General features: G+C 38.7%; 1 protein-coding gene across 1 annotated transcript in view; it reads left to right on the top strand.

The window, feature by feature from the left end:
- Positions 1-4,320: 4,320 nt before the first annotated feature.
- Positions 4,321-16,722, top strand: part of LOC136677894 (unconventional myosin-Ih-like) — a gene marked incomplete at its 5' end in the record, with an annotated part of 21,153 nt that continues 8,751 nt past the window's right edge. Inside the window, 15 exons of the mRNA XM_066655592.1 lie at positions 4,321-4,497; positions 5,169-5,284; positions 6,215-6,413; positions 6,671-6,751; positions 7,890-8,069; positions 8,477-8,575; positions 8,786-8,899; positions 9,562-9,633; positions 9,906-10,025; positions 10,655-10,722; positions 12,340-12,445; positions 12,717-12,797; positions 13,881-13,972; positions 16,212-16,306; positions 16,676-16,722. Of these exons, the coding sequence (XP_066511689.1) occupies positions 4,321-4,497; positions 5,169-5,284; positions 6,215-6,413; positions 6,671-6,751; positions 7,890-8,069; positions 8,477-8,575; positions 8,786-8,899; positions 9,562-9,633; positions 9,906-10,025; positions 10,655-10,722; positions 12,340-12,445; positions 12,717-12,797; positions 13,881-13,972; positions 16,212-16,306; positions 16,676-16,722 (1,647 nt within the window). The remainder of the gene's footprint in view (positions 4,498-5,168; positions 5,285-6,214; positions 6,414-6,670; positions 6,752-7,889; positions 8,070-8,476; positions 8,576-8,785; positions 8,900-9,561; positions 9,634-9,905; positions 10,026-10,654; positions 10,723-12,339; positions 12,446-12,716; positions 12,798-13,880; positions 13,973-16,211; positions 16,307-16,675) is intronic.

Genomic DNA, 16,722 nt, shown 5'->3' with positions numbered 1-16,722 from the left:
CCTAAGATGAGGTCATCTCCAATCAGCCATGACGGACACACTACACTAGGCCAAGGGACCATCTCTTAATTAAAAGACAATGGCTTCACTGCACAGGAGGTTTGCCGGAGCACCTATGGAGTGTTGTGACAGTTGGGTGATTAAGTTCACTTTCTGTGGGTTCTCTGGATGTCCTCATCAGAAAATGTGGATTACATGTGGAATTTGTCTTCAAGCCAGAAATCCAGACAGTAGATAGTCAGCCTTTTGAATGGGATTCAATTTATTTTCCAAAATCTATGAATAATTCAGTGGTTAATGTAAACAAACCCACTAAGAGTGGTTAAACCATGGTCACTAACTTGCTCGTGAACCTGGACATCTGTAGTACATCTTGACCTTCACAGAAGCTTTAATTAAGATTATACACAGACAGCTACATTTTTCCAGACAGTAATATGGAGGGTATATTTAAAATGCTGAAATGATGAAATCAAAGCAGACACTTTTTTCTCATTTTGGATTTTATCTTCTGTTTTTTTTCTTAAGTGGAAATTGACTGTACTGGTGTCTGTGTGTATTATTGTGCTCCTAGTGTCACTTTAAGAGGTCAATCTATGGTCAACGTTTAACTGTTCCAGGATCATCAGAAACATTCACATAAAGTTTATAGTCATTTTTTCTAGAGAACACATTCAAATGCAATGCCATTGTCCAGGTAAACACATTCAGAGGAGAACTCTTACTGTTAATTCTGTTACATCAGCTCAACACGCTCAGAGGAGAACCCTGTTGAGTCACATGAGCTCAGCATACTTGTGGGAGAACACTGGGGATGCTGATTTGTCCGCTACAGATGCTCATGTTGGCTTATGCTGGGGGGAGAGGGAGGACCAAGTTCTTGGACTGAACTTGCTTAGACACCTGCGATTTTAAAGGGTTGTATTAGAAGTAGATATATTTGCCTTATTTTGTGTTCCTTATCCTACTTCACGGCACCTTTCCGAGCATCTTATCACATCAAGTGTGTCACACCGTGATGTATTAGCACCCCTTCTGTCTTTGCCTCCATTGTTGTGGCCGGTGTGCTCTGGGTTCAGCTCGTTCCCATGTAAAAACTATGGAAAATAAGAGAGAGTGGAGATGAGGGGGAGGTGGGGCAATTCCACCCTCTTCACAATGCCCCCCAAGACTCAGATTGGTTCTGACATCTCAAATGGGGGACCTTCAATGATATTGTTCACCTGCCTCTTTGGCTTAGAGCGAGGGGTGAGAGGGGGGTGGGGAATGTTTTGGGCTTGGTTTGTGGGGAGGGGTATTATGTACACTGCAAAAAAAATGACACCTTAGCAACTTATCACTTTAAATCTAGTCCGTTTATCTAATAATTCTCATTATGACATGGTTGTAAGAATATTATAGGCTTATTCAACCCATTTCTAGACGATTATTGGTGGTTTTAAGTGATTTGATCCATTACAATTGTGTGTCCTTTTGCCAAATCATTTTAATTATTTTATGAAATAACATTTCAAATCAATCTGTATGTGAATAAAACATAAATTATTATAAATAAATGTATCTGGAAGTAGGATAAATATTAATTTTTAATTATAATGGTACACAAATGTTAGATAAACAGATTACATATGATATTTGATATAGAGTACTAAATATGAATGAAACAGTTTGGATGACCCTCCACAAATAACACATTCTGTCAGTTTTCTAAGTGAAGAAAATCTTCTGTAGGAAACAAACACATTAAATAAAACAAATATTAATATTGAGGATCTTGTAGAAAATGTGCCACTTCTATTCATTAGCTGACTTTACAAATAACCATTCACAGCATGTAAAATGCACAGATATGTTTAGATACCTTTGGTGAAATCAGTGACTAATGTTGTTGAAGTGAAAATAAGAAAATACAAGACGAAAAACAGTTAACAGCAAGTGGACGTTAAAAGTGGGCAAAATGTACTTGAGTGTGTTGTCTGTAGACGGTGTGCTGATGCATTTTCACAGAAGATCAGAAGATTAACAAGACATGGGGTTGGAGCATGTGGTGCCAAAACGCTTGCACACATCCAGGCTCAAGCCGCATCCCTGTGGAACGCTGGGATATTACGGCTCATAACAACAAGTCTCTATTGTGTGGGAGGAGGCCTGTTCTAATTGAGGGATCCAGGACCGTTACAGCACTATTTTAGTCTGAGTCTCAAGAAGACCCCATTTACAGATCAGACAAACCCACCCTCCCTCCATCTCCCTCTCCTCTCTCTCCCTCCCTCTCTCTCTCCCTCTGTCCCCCGCTCCTTTGCCCTCTCCTCTTTCTCTCTCCATCCCTCCATCCCTTCTCCCGCCGCCCAAAATAGGCCAAATCTGGGTCCATTGTCCCTGGATGGGTCACTGTGAAATTGGCTGTGACGTTAAATGTTTTCTAATGAATAAATTCTGAAAGGATATGCAGAGGGAATATATGTAATGGAATGTAGACTGCATTTTAAAAGCTTTTTCATTGTCCCTCATCTTTTTTTTTTTTCTTTTTGAAAAAAAGGAATTTACAGGACAAAAAGAAAAGAAGCAGAAAGAAAGAAAGTGGCCTCTTTCAGAGAGAGAACTAACGAGGACTGTGTGTGTGAAGGGGGTCGGTCATTAGATTAGATTTAATGTTTCTCTCCCGTTTTTATCCTCATTGAAATTTGAAAGTCAAATTGCTGAGGCTTCTCAGCGACGACAGGAGGACGATCTGAAAACAGCACAGAACAGAAAGAGAAACACTGCAGCGCTGAAGATGAACATATTTCTTTTATATTCCTTTAAAACAACTACATTTTAAGTGTTTCAAAATAGAACTTTTTAAAAATAAAACTTTTTTTTAAAAATTTCCAACTCTCCACCAAATGAACTCACTAAATAACTACCTAAACAGATGTGTGTATCAATATATAGATAAATACATAACTCACCAACAACCAAGTCACTAACTGAACATATTAACTACCCAAATAATCCATAGCACTCGTATATTAAGTAGATAGTTATTAACTAACTAAACATTTAAATTACTACATACCATAATAATCAAATGTTATACTAGAGGTGTCCAAACCTTGGCACATAATGGTACAGCTTTTTCCAACAGTTAGTGTGTGTGTGTGTGTGTGTGTGAGAGAGAGAGAGAGAGAGAGAGAGAGAGAGAGTAAGAATGCCCAGAGTACACTGAGAGAGAGTGTGTGTGATTTCACATGTTTTGCTTACCCAGTGAGCACCAAACCATTTGAAAAATTGAGATTATGTAAACATGGGGACCTCCTCTCTGTTGCTGAGCCCCTCCAGCATATGATTTTTCTAAACATAAATGTAGTCTCTGTATTTACTATTTACTGTATTTATCGCAGACACACCAGTTTAGACAGACACAGAGAGAGAGTATGTGTGAGTGTGTGTGAGGGAGTGAACATTTAGTCCTGTACAGGTGTGTGTGTGTGTGTGTGTGTGTGTGTGTGTGTGTGTGTGTGTGTGTGTGTGTGTGTGTGTGTATGTTTGTACAGTGGAGACCTAAACCTGTGTTTGTGTGTTTGTTTAAGTGAAGTGCCAGGACAAGTTTCTAGACAACACACTCACCTCTCAGGACAAACAATTTTATTTCAAATAGGAAATTTTTTATTTTATTTTTCTTTTTGTTAAAAAACAAACCAAAAGCACCAAAACATAGGGTTAGGTTAGGGTTAGGGTTAGGTGTAGGTGTGTGTGTGTGTGTGTGTGTGTGTGCTTAAAGAGCACTGGAGTGGAGGGGATGAGATGTGATCCCTAGGCAAACATCCAGCCAGAGAGAAGGCCAGGAACCAGTTACACTGTCAATCATACACACACACGCACATGCACACACACAGACACACACACACACCCATACAGCTCCACGGAGAGCCAAGAACCAGAGAGTTAGACTGTCAATCATACTGCACACTATATCTAATTACTTACATCACACACAAAGAGAGAGAGAGAGAGAGAGAGAGAGAGAGAGAGAGAGAGAGAGAGAGAGAGAGAGAGAGAGAGAGAGAGTGTTAGTTAAACATCAGCAGGAGACTGTGCGCTTGGATGACTGCATTTCAATTCTTCTCCCAATCTTGATCAGTATCCGATCACTATTAGACATGTTTCCCAGAGGAGGGTTTCAATTATACTGGTCCAATTTTAGTCAATTCAAATGTAATACACTTGTTTCCTAATGGGAATAAACACTAGAGACCACTAGAGTCCTAAATTCAGTATATTTTTTTCAATATACGTTTTCTGAAGGCTTGCTATCAGATTGTTTAAAAAAAATAAAAATTTGCATTCTCTGATTGGCAGAAAAGAAAGGGTAAACTGGGTCACCTGGACCTGGAGGGGGCACTAACGGCTAGAGACCAAGTTGGGGTCCAGGACTTTGTGCTGCTGGACGCTCACAACAGTGAAACAGCCTTCCTGGACAACCTGAAGAAGCGCTTCTCTGAGGATCTCATATATGTGAGTGAGAGCTTGAGCAATTTCATCAAAATAAGGCCAAACTTTTGAGTCCTTAAGCAGGAATTCAAAATATGTAAATAAATGCAGTTCATTTAAGACAGTAAAGAGTAAAACAAAATATTTCAATGTTTAACCACCAGTTTGTTCATTTACTCTCATATAATAATAAATGTGCTCTTTCCCTCACATTTTCTTAGGTCTCTTCACGTGTATCTGGGTATTTAGACTTTTGTCTGCATTTTCAAAAAATTATTTGTCCAAAGATTTGTCCAGAAATTTTGAAAATATACACAAATAAATGAGAATGCAATAACTGAAAAATGCTGAAATGAGCATGCCAGCCCAGTAGATGACGATAGTGCATGTGTCATTACAACACAGAGTTGAGCAGATAATGAGCATGCTCACTACTGTGTGTCTACAGCTTTGTTGTGTTTGTGTCATAAACGATAAAAGAATGTCTAAAAAGTACATGAAAGTACATTAAGTGTTTCTGCTACACTGTATAATGTACAAAATAAAGCAGAATTTAGCTGTAAACAATCCACAATTCTCTAAGGCAACAGAACTAGCCAAGTTTATTGTCATATTTAAGACTCAGTCTTAACAAGCTCAACAGAAACAGACGTGTGACTGAAAGTGTGAAAAACTGTATCCATGTCTTTCTGCAGACCTATATAGGGACCCTTCTGATCTCGGTCAATCCGTACAAACAGCTGGATATATACAGCAAGAAACACATGGACCTTTATATGGGAGTCAATTTCTATGAGCTTCCACCTCACATGTAAGAGCTTTTATTTTATTTTATTTCATTTACAGTTGGTATATTTCTTTTGTAATGTCATTTTTGTCTTGTTTTGTCTTTTTCTGAAACATTCCAATAACTTGAACGTGAATGAGCCTATCTAATGTACTGCAGATTGAACATAGAATTAACAGGCTCTACGATTTGTAGAAAATAAAATATGTAGACTGTAGAATGTATAGAATCTATAAAAAACTGAACCCTGCAAAAAAGTCCACTAAGCATCTGTGTAATTTTAATATTATAGGGTGACCAGACGTCCTCTTTTACCCGGACATGGCCTTATTTTTAGACTTTTTTAGAGAAATGTCTGGGAATCTTGTCTCGGAATTTCACAAATGTCCAGGATTTAGTTTTTCTGGAGCTTACATAGAATTTCGAGAAGCGTTTCGTTCACAAACTAGTCCCGCCCTCCCCTACTCCGATTGGTTCGCTTGAGTGAGAAGGGGGTGTGGTGAAGTAGCCTAAAATCGGATTGGACGGTCTGACTGTAGAGTTATCGTTATTGATCGATAACCTTCTCTGTAAACATTTAATTGGTCAGTCTGCACGTCAGTAGTCCTTGTTTACATCAGGCAAAGCTCCTGTACCTACCCTCATCTCGAGCAGCTATGCAGAAACGTAAATGTAAGTTCTCGGATTAATTAAAAAAGAAATTCCCATGTTTTGTGTAGCAAATAAAAGTGTAAAGGACCTAAAAGCACACATAGGTTCAGCTAAGAATACAGCAAGGGGCGAGAGCTCATCAAGCCCACCCTCTCCCCCCTCCCCGAGACATGTCCTCTTTTTGTGCATCTCAGATCTGGTCACGCTAAATATTAAGAAGTTTAATAATAATATTAAGAATATCAAGAAGAACACTGTTCTACAACACGAACACCTTATTGGATTTTTTTCTCTTCAATGCAGATATGCACTGGCTGATAATGCCTACCACACCATGCTAGCAGAGGCTAACAACCACTTCATTCTGATCTCTGGAGAGAGTGGGGCAGGCAAAACCGAGGCGTCCAAAAAGATCCTGCAGTACTACGCAGTGAGCTGTCCCAGCAGTGCCCTCCTGGACACTGTCCGTGATCGCATGCTCATGTCCAACCCTGTCCTGGAGGCCAGTACTCTTTAAAGGAGATATCTGTTAAATCCAATAAACTACTTATGCATCTGTTTCCTCTCAGCAGCACTGTGAACAGTTTTTCCTGGTTCTTATGATTTTATTTGGCAGAAATTAATTAATTTGTGCATATTCCTGCTGTAATTTTACAGAATTGTACTGTAAATTAGGTTTTGGATTTATTATATTAGCCAGAAAAAAAACACTGATCTATGTTGAACTGACCGATAAAGGTGGCCTTGTTTTCCCATCAGGCCTTTGGAAATGCCAAAACACTGAAGAATGACAACTCCAGCCGCTTTGGAAAATACATGGACATCCAGTTTGACACACAGGTCTGAACAGTTTACCAGTTTTAACTGATTCTTCACTACTTTTTCATTCTCTTAGCTCCACTCACCATCCAGGAACACTTTGCAGCTCTGTAGCATAGTTTAACCCCTTTCACCCTGTTCTACAATGCTCAGGACTACTACAGGACCACCACAGAGCAGGTATGGTTCAGCTGGATCACTCTCAGCTCTGCAGTGACACTGACATGGTGCAAATGGATCAGACACAGCAGTGCTGCTTAAGATTCTGCTATACACTGCCCACTCTGTTAGACAAACCTCACTGGTCCACCTTATAGATGTAAAGACAGAGACAGTAGCTCATCTGTTGCTGCACAATTTGTGTCGGCTGACTTCTAGTCTTTCAGCGGACACAGGACGCTTTTTGCTGGATATTTTTGGTTGGTGGACTGTTTTCAGTCCAGCAGAGACACTGAGGGCTTTAAAATCTCCAGCAGCACTGCTGTGTCTGATCCAATCACACCAGCATAAGGAAACACTAACACAGTGTCACTACAATGCTGAGAATCATCTAACAGCTAAATATAATCTGCTCTGTGGTGGTCCCATGGGATCAAAGTATGTATATATATCAAAGTATGCAGAGCAACAGGTGGACTACATAGTGTTTAATTGTAGAACTACAAAATGGATCTGAGAGAATGGACAGTAAGTGCAAAAACAAAGAGAAAAAGAAATTTGTGTATTTCCAATTGCCTTTGACTCCTTAATATATTTTACTGTTTTTATTTGAATTATTAATTTTTTTTAAATTATACCTGGTTTCAGGTAGCTAATCATAACATGTTGTATTATTTAATTTATGAACAGATGATGCCACTGCCATCCATAATAAAAGCTATAGTGGGACTAGTCATTTTGGCCTGATTGTTGTGGATGTTTTTTACTCAGGGCTCATCAGTGCCATTAGAACAGTGCTCTGACCAATATTACATATGTTGGCTCCTAAAGCTGGAGAAACTTGTGGACCGAATGTCTATTTGCTTTAGTGATTTAATGTTTGTGTTTATTCCCTTTATCACACCATCAGATCACATTCATGACCATTACATTCCTCTTTAATTATTTTGACCACAAGCTTTTTTATTTAGCTTAAGTTCCTGCTCTTTCCCTGCTTCAGGGAGATGCAGTTGGGGGTCATATCCTGAGTTATTTGCTGGAGAAATCACGTGTAGCCCATCAGAACCACGGTGAGAGGAACTTCCACATCTTCTACCAGCTAGTGGAGGGAGGAGAGGAGGATCTGCTGAGGCAGCTGGGCCTGGAGAGAGACATACAGCACTATAAATACCTGGTACAGGTACGGACCACTGACTCCGATCACTGCAGTTGGTCAGACGGGAACTAAATAAAATTTTTTCTGGGGCCGATTTTCTAAAATCAATTTTAGTGATAAAAAAATGAGATGGAGAATTGAATTGCTTATTACTCCCTGAATTAATCAGTTTATGCTTCATAGAGTGGGTTTGCTACATGGGAGAAGACATTTAGTATGGAATTTCTGACACATGCAAGCCAGCATTATATAAGGGCTGTGTCATCACATAAAGAAGAACCACTGAAGAAAGTGTCTGTTTGCTCATTTAATTCGTTTAATTAGTGTTATACTGGAATGTATTAGCATTGAATTTTAAATTCTATTCTGGATATAATCCAATTAAAAACAGTGTACAGAATAATGCAGTGCATGATGCTTCACTTCTTCAGGGAAAGTGTTCCAGTGTGAGCTCCATCAATGATAAGAACGACTGGAAAACTGTCAAAAACGCCCTGTCAGTCATCCACTTTGATGACAGTGATACTGAGGTGGGAACACAGAAACACACTGTTGTTATACGTATAGTATTTTGGAAGCTACTCTAAAGGCACTTTAATTTGTCCAGCTTTTTCTTGTCCTATAGAGTCTAGGTTCTTCTCATTGGTTCTTGATAAACATTATTTGCTCAAAAGCTGTGTACTGTTGAAACTGAATTAGGCTGAAGTCATGTGGTGTTTAAAGCCTGTTTCTATCCGTAGCACTTGTTTGGGGTCGTTGCAAGTGTCCTCCACCTGGGGAATGTCCATTTCGACAGAGACACCAGAGGCTATGCCGTCCTCAACTCCAACGCAGAACTACGCTGGGTGTCTAAGGTCAGATAAAAGGATGTACCCTGTTAAAGGGCTGCAGCAGCTAATTGATAATGTTCATAATGACAAAAATGCACCATCAATGAATGCTATTATCATATTATGATGTCATGTCACTTTAAAAGCTGCCTCTACCCTGAGCTCTGAATATAGCTCCTTGTACCTACCCATGACTGCTTAACCAAACTACAGCCCGCTGCAGACAAATACAACTACATTTTTCTCTGTGCTCTGGTGTCCTCCCACAGTCCAAAAACATATGCTGGTTTATTGACTGTGTGAAATTATCCATAGGAGTGAGTGTGTGAGTGACTGGGTGAGTGTGTGTGATCCCCTGTGATGGATTGGTTGTAGTCTCCAGACCCACTGCAAACCCGAACAGGATGAAGTGTTTACAGATGGTGAATAAATTAATTAAATACACAAAATCAGCCCTGTTCTGCCATGTTAGATTTCTTGGAGTTGTTCCCAGAGGAATTTCTTCTGCAGGTCTTTATCTTCACACATTAAAAGTACCACAGTGGAACATCTAAGCAATTCTGAAAAGAGTTGCGTGTTGCAGCTCCACTCTGCTTTGGTGATTTTTGAATCACATGCAGTTACCTCTCACTGTCACTGGGATAAAGTACAAAGCAATACTTTTTACAACTGCATTTTCTTTGCAGCTGGTTGGGGTCCATGTCCAGGTTCTTCAAGAAGCTCTGACCTACAGGAAAATTGAAGCCAAAACTGACGAGGTAACACGAGGCCCCTGACACAAAGCATAATTTCTTAGCCTTGTCAGAATCTCAGGATATTTATTTATATATTGTTTTTTATGCCGTACATTGATTTAACACTTTAATACATGGTGATCATTGTTAAGTTATATTTGGTTCTCTGTTTTTTTTAATTTATTAAATATGTATGAATACATTAATAGATGGTGACTTCAACTGGACACATGAAGTAAAATAAATGAACTTATAAACATTCCTGAAAAGTGGTCATTAAAATTATTATGTTCCAGGTGATGTGTCCCTTCACAGTGGACCATGCCGTTTATGTCAGAGACGCTCTGGCCAAAGCTATTTATGGACGAACCTTCACTTGGCTGGTCAACCGCATCAACGAATCTCTGGAGAACCAGGTCAGAACATAAAAAAGCACTTATCAGGAGAAATTTAGATTTTACTGTAATTTAATAATCCTCGTGTTCTCAGATCCAGGTTTTTAAAGCCATATTAAATTTAACACTGGATTAAATTTAGGTTTTTGGAGATGTTTTATTTATTTTCTAAATGAAAACAAGTGAACACATGACTATAGCTCTGGAGCATTTGGCTTATAGTGTTATACTTACAACCAATGGCCTAGCAGTATCGTGATCTTATACTAAACCTTTTTTAAACATAGTTGCCCCACTTAGGGGACCCAGTCTGTAGAGCATTAACTAGTTCATTTGAGCAGTACAAAACACATTCTTCTTCTCATGTGAGTGGCAAATTGTAGACAATTGTGATACATAGAAAATGTGAATGTAAAAAAAATAAAATTATGAATCAAAAAAGTTGCTTGCTAATTTTTCTGCAGATATTTGTACAAAGGTTTTACTTATTTCTGAGTTTATTATATTGACAATATTAAGTGCATTACAATGCATGTGAATGTGTTACATATTATTTTACAAATTAAAACATCTGACTATGAGGGTAAAAAAACAAAACAAAACGAAAAATCACAAATCTAAGAATTTTCACATTTATTTCTGATTTTTAGGACTCGAGCAGAAAGACTGTGATTGGGCTGCTTGACATCTACGGGTTTGAGGTGTTCAATGTGAACAGGTACATGCTTACAGACTATGACTTTGATATATAGATAGGGCTGGAAGATATGGCCAAAATGTATCACAATATATTTCTTAATTTTGGTCACCCTCAAACATAAACCTATTGGCTTTGTCAATATTAATATTTTTAAACTAACTTTTAAACAGAGTGATCATCAGTCAGTGCCAGATGCTGTAAATAATGTATATAGAGATATTGAAAATCTGTTTCAAAATCATATAATTGGCATTGAAACATTATATAGTGTGATATATATTGATACTGAATTATTGTCCTAAATGTGTTTTAACAACTGCTCACCCATCATTTCTATTGAAACGAAAAGTATTTATCAGGAGTTGTTGGTGACCGCAGGCTCAATTGCCATTGTCTTCTATTAGCAATGCTTTTCTTTACAATATAATTGAAGTTATGTAATAACATAATTTTGGGAGTAGGACCACACCCAAACTCCTCCTGTCATTTCGGTCCTCCGTGCACAAGGCGGGAATACACCCTGGAGGGGGCGCCAGTCCTTCACAGGGCAACACATACACATTCACTCACACACACCTATGGACAATTTTGAGTCACCAATCCACCTACCAACGTGTGTTTTTGGACTGTGGGAGGAAACCGGAGCACCCGGAGGAAACCCATGCAGACACAGGGAGAACACACCAACTCCTCACAGACAGTCACCCGGAGCGGGAATCGAACCCATAACATCCAGGCCCCTGGAGCTGTGTGACACTACCTGCTGCCCCACCGTGCCGCCTAATAATATAATATAATAATCTTCTTATTTAAAAGATGTGTTCACAATCACATAGATTTGCTCTTGACATTGATGGGGACCAATGCCTCTACAATCCCCCCCACATTTGTTCTGCAGTTAATTTACAAACCATGTTATTCATATGTACAGACAAGTTTAGTCTACAGTTATTATGATGGACTCATTTCATTAGGGAACTTGACTTTAAATGACTTACACTTTTCTTTGAAAAATAACTATTTATTTCCACCTTCTTCTTTTTGGCTGCCATCCTCACTCACCCACGATGCACCTGAGTCTTGCACAGTAATACTCACTTATGACTGGAAAGTTTTCCTTACAGTTTCAGCGCTGCTAATGAGATGTTGACTTTTTTTTTTTTTTGTGAGGGGATCAAACTATTGGTGGGGACAATTAAATAATAGCTGGATATTGCTGGGGACACGTCACCTCCGTCCAATCTAATTCTACGCCCTTGCTTCACAAACATTTAGAAATACACCGCAGGTCACCATCGCTACCTCTGAAGACCTCCACTCAAAGTCATTAAGCTGTGGAACATTTTCCACAGTGCTGTGCATTATTAACTGTGCTAGCATGCTAATGCAAGGGCCGTGCACTGCAATTAGCACCAAGCACTGATAACTGATACAGAGATGCACATGTAATGAAGCATGTGATCCTCATACCGGAGGCCACTCTTTCTCTGCATGTGTACAGTGCAGTACATATTGCTTTACATTGTACAACATGAGATCTCATCGATACAGCACAGGAGAGTGTGTGCATATCTCTGTATGCTCATGTTTCTGTGGCTGCCTGGTGCATGGCTGTGTTTATATGTGTTGTTTCAGTTTTGAGCAGTTTTGCATTAATTACTGCAATGAGAAGCTCCAGCAGCTGTTCATCCAGCTCACACTCAAGGCAGAGCAGGAGGAGTATGAGGCTGAGGGCATTGAGGTAAGACATGAAAGTCTTTATTGTAACTTTAGTGCAGAGGGCATTCTGGTAAACGTCTTTATTGCAGTTTTAATGTGAAAGATATTACAAAGAAGGATACAGCTCTGTATTGTAATTTATATTCTGAGGGTACAGACGTCATGCACAAATGTTCTTATTGCACTTTAATTTGGAGAACTTCTTGTATATTTAATGTAGAGATGAGATGTTTAACTATAAACGTGTAGATGTTTTTTGTGTGTGATTCATTTTGTGTGTGTGTGTGTTTCAGTGGGAACCAGTACAGTTCTTCAATAACAAAATCATCTGTGACCTTGTGGAGGAGAAGTACAGAGGAATCATCTCAGTGCTGGTGCGCAAACACTGCTTATCAGAATTATTTTCCGAGAAAACGTTAACGCACGGTGGCACAGCAGGTTAGTGTCGCAGTCACACAGCTCCAGGGGCCTGGAGGTTGTGGGTTCGATTCCCGCTCCGGGTGACTGTCTGTGAGGAGTGTGGTGTGTTCTCCCTGTGTCTGCGTGGGTTTCCTCCGGGTGCTCCGGTTTCCTCCCACAGTCCAAAAACACACGTTGGTAGGTGGATTGGCGACTCAAAAGTGTCCGTGAGTGAATGTGTTTGTATCTGTGTTGCCCTGTGAAGGACTGGCGCCCCCTCCAGGGTGTATTCCCCGCCTTGCGCCCATTGATTCCAGGTAGGCTCTGGACCCACCGCGACCCTGAATTGGATAAGAGGTTACAGATAATGAATGAATGAATGAAAACGTTAACTCAAATATGTTTTGAAAGTGTTTTTGGTTGCATTGTATTTTACAGATTGGTAATAAGTGAGTAATAATCTGGTGATATAATGATAACAATATATGTTTAAATATGTACATAAATTAATGTTTTTTTTTAGTTGTTACTAGTTTATTATTATGTAATTACACCTGTAATTAATTTTGATTCTGTGCTTGAGTAAGAAAGAATTCAATGTGTATTTTACACTAATAACATAACACTAATAAGTTAAACTATTTCATTTTTTTTGCAGGTAATAACCCTATTGTTACAAAATGTGTTACTGGTGCATTTAAGGAATAATACTTTTGTAACAAACAAAACACCAACATTTAATTGATAAAACTTCAGAATCATAATAAATCAATCCATAACATAAAAAACAACTGCATTCGTTTAAAAACTGTAATTAATTTACAGCTGGATATGTACATTGTTTATCCGGTAAGATTTAACAAAAAAGACGAGGAAAAAATATCATCAAGCATCCTAAGTTAAAGCAAACTTCCACAATGGGCATTTATCAGTTTAAAAAAACTTTCATTCTGGCCTGGGAATACAGGAATAATGCTGTATGTCATCTGGCCCCTTTTCTATATTTTCTGTGGTTTCATCTAAACTAAATAATTGTGTGTGTATGTGTGTGTGTTTAGGATGAGGAATGTCTGAGGCCTGGTGACACCACAGATCTCACATTTCTGGAGAAACTGGAGGAAAAAATGGGGAACCATCCTCACTTTGTTACGTGAGTTTAGAACCAAAACCAGTGACTTTGAATCACAAGAAAACCCAGTTATTATTTCCATTACATTAAAGACATTTAGCGATCCCTGTACAGTTTATAATTTCATTTTACAGCTATAGGGCAGTGCAGCATTAGGAATCTTGCCCTAGTTCAAGTGGATCTTATTATCATTTCAACCATATACAGTGTACAGTACACAGTGAAACAACATTCCTCCAGGTGCCACATAAAACGAGTGCAAACATGTGCAACAAATGCAGGATAAGTACTTTTGTTGGTCTCTTGTTGGTGTACTGTGTTGTTTGGTAGGTTGGAGTGGCTACTTAAAAGTGTCCATAGGTATGAATGTGTGAGTGTGTGTCGCCCTGTGAAGGACTGGCGCCCCCTCCAGTGTGTGGTCCTTCCTTCCGCCCAGTGATTCCAGGTAGGCTCTGGTCCCACTGTGACCCTGAACTGGATAAGGGTTACAGATAATGAATGAATGAAAAAAAGGATTTTCATATTCTAAAGATCTGAGGAACTGATCAGAGGGTTTTGTGGATAATTAATATTTTAGTAGGGCTTTTAAACTGAAAATGATTTTCATTTTGCCTCCCTTAATCTGCATTCACTGCCCACTTTGTCAGAACCCAATGAAATGGTCCATATGTGCACATAGAGGGAGGCTGTTTCTAAAGGAAATGGCCAGTAAGAAGAATGATAGAATGTTTTGTTTCATTTGTTTGGTTAAGTTTTTTTTCTCTGGTTTTGAGCATTTGCCAAGGTGCAAGTTGAGTACCCTGGCTGCTGTTCCTGAAACTAAAGAATTCACCCCCTGGTCAGTGTCTGTCCTCCTCCTAAAGCTCCTGCTGATGGACGCTGTGTTTGGTCTGAAAGACAGGAAGACTGTAATGCTCATTTACTCACCCTTTATCAGATTAAGTGTATTTAAAAGTACACAGGACCTGGCTGTGTCTCAAAAACAGCCTGGACACTCTCACAGCTGTGCTAGGTGGAGACATCTACCCAAATGGATTTAAATTTGAAAAGAGTGGAGGGGAATCATTTGCTGAATTAAAGTTGTACTGCTTATATGATATGTGTGTGATGTGTGTAATTAGCTGACTGAATTAGGTATAACACTGGCCTGACAAATGTGTAATATGTGATATTCTCTGACTCACTTAGTAATTACATTGTTATGACACCTGTGTGATGTGTGACATTCTCTGACTGAATTAGTTATAATATTATGACACCTGTGTGATGTGTGTAATTCTCTAATTGACTTAGTAATTACATTTTTATGACACCTGTGTGATGTGTGCAATTAGCTGACTGAATTAGTTATTAGATTGTTATGACCCCTGTGTGATGTGTGCAATTAGCTGACTGAATTAGTTATAACATTGTTATGACACATGTGTGATGTGTAATTCGCTGACTGAATTAGTTATTGCATTGTTATTACACCTGTGTGATGTGTGCAATGAACTGACTGAATTAGTTATTACATTGTTATGATGCATGTGTGATGTGTGTAATTAGCTGACTGAATTAGTTATTACATAGTATGACACCTGTGTGATGTGTGTAATTCTTTGACAGAATTAGTTATTACATTGTTATGACACCTGTGTGATGTGTACAATTAGCTGACTGAATTAGTTATTATATTGTTATGACCCCTGTGTGATGTGTGCAATTAGCTGACGGAATTAGTTATAACATTATTATAATCCCTGTGTAATGTGTGCAATTAGCTGACTGAATTAGTTATAACATTGTTATGACACCTGTGTGATGTGTAATTCGCTGACTGAATTAGTTATTGCATTGTTATTACACCTGTGTGATGTGTGCAATGAGCTGACTGAATTGGTTATTACATTGTTATGTTGCATGTGTGATGTGTGTAATTAGCTGACTGAATTAGTTATTACATTGTTATGATGCCTGTGTGATGTGTGTAATTCTCTGACAGAATTAGTTACTACATTGTTATGACCCCTTTGTGATGTGTGCAATTAGCTGACGGAATTAGTTATAACATTATTATAATCCCTGTATGCTGTGTGCAATTAGCTGACTGAATTAGTTATAACATTGTTATGACACCTGTGTGATGCGTAATTTGCTGACTGAATTAGTTATTGCATTGTTATTACACCTGTGTGATGTGTGCAATGAGCTGACTGAATTAGTTATTGCACTGTTATGACACCAGTGTGATGTGTGTAATTCTCTAACTGAATTGCAGACACAAACTGGCTGATAAGAAAACCCGAAAATCTCTGGACAGAGGGGACTTTCGTCTGCTTCATTATGCTGGCGAGGTCACGTACTGTGTTGTAGGTAATGGATGTCATAAACAATACTACAATAAACACCACTGTAATCACCACAGTAAACACCAGTAAACAAGCACAACAGTAAAGAGTAAATTCCATTATAAACACACCAGGAAACATCATATTCCAAATTTAAATAAAGGTTGATTGATTGATTGAATGATTGATTTATTGATTGATGGAATCAGTAATAAAATGTGAGCCACTGAGGAAGAGGGAGCTGATCTGGGACCAGTCTTTTGTCTTCACTGTATAAATGAATGAGTTTGTATGGACTGTAGAAGCCGGTTGTGGGACAGCACCCTCACATTGTTATCTGTTGACCACAGTAGCCCTAAATTGTCTTATCTCATCTCTTCTCACATTTCGACAGGCTTCATTGACAAAAACAACGACCTGTTGTACAGAAATATCAAAGAG

The sequence above is a fragment of the Hoplias malabaricus genome, chromosome Y (genome assembly GCF_029633855.1).
Source record: "Hoplias malabaricus isolate fHopMal1 chromosome Y, fHopMal1.hap1, whole genome shotgun sequence".
NCBI lineage: Eukaryota > Metazoa > Chordata > Actinopteri > Characiformes > Erythrinidae > Hoplias > Hoplias malabaricus.
The sequence above is the reverse complement of the archived record's forward strand: the minus strand, read 5'-3'. Positions and strand labels throughout refer to the sequence as shown.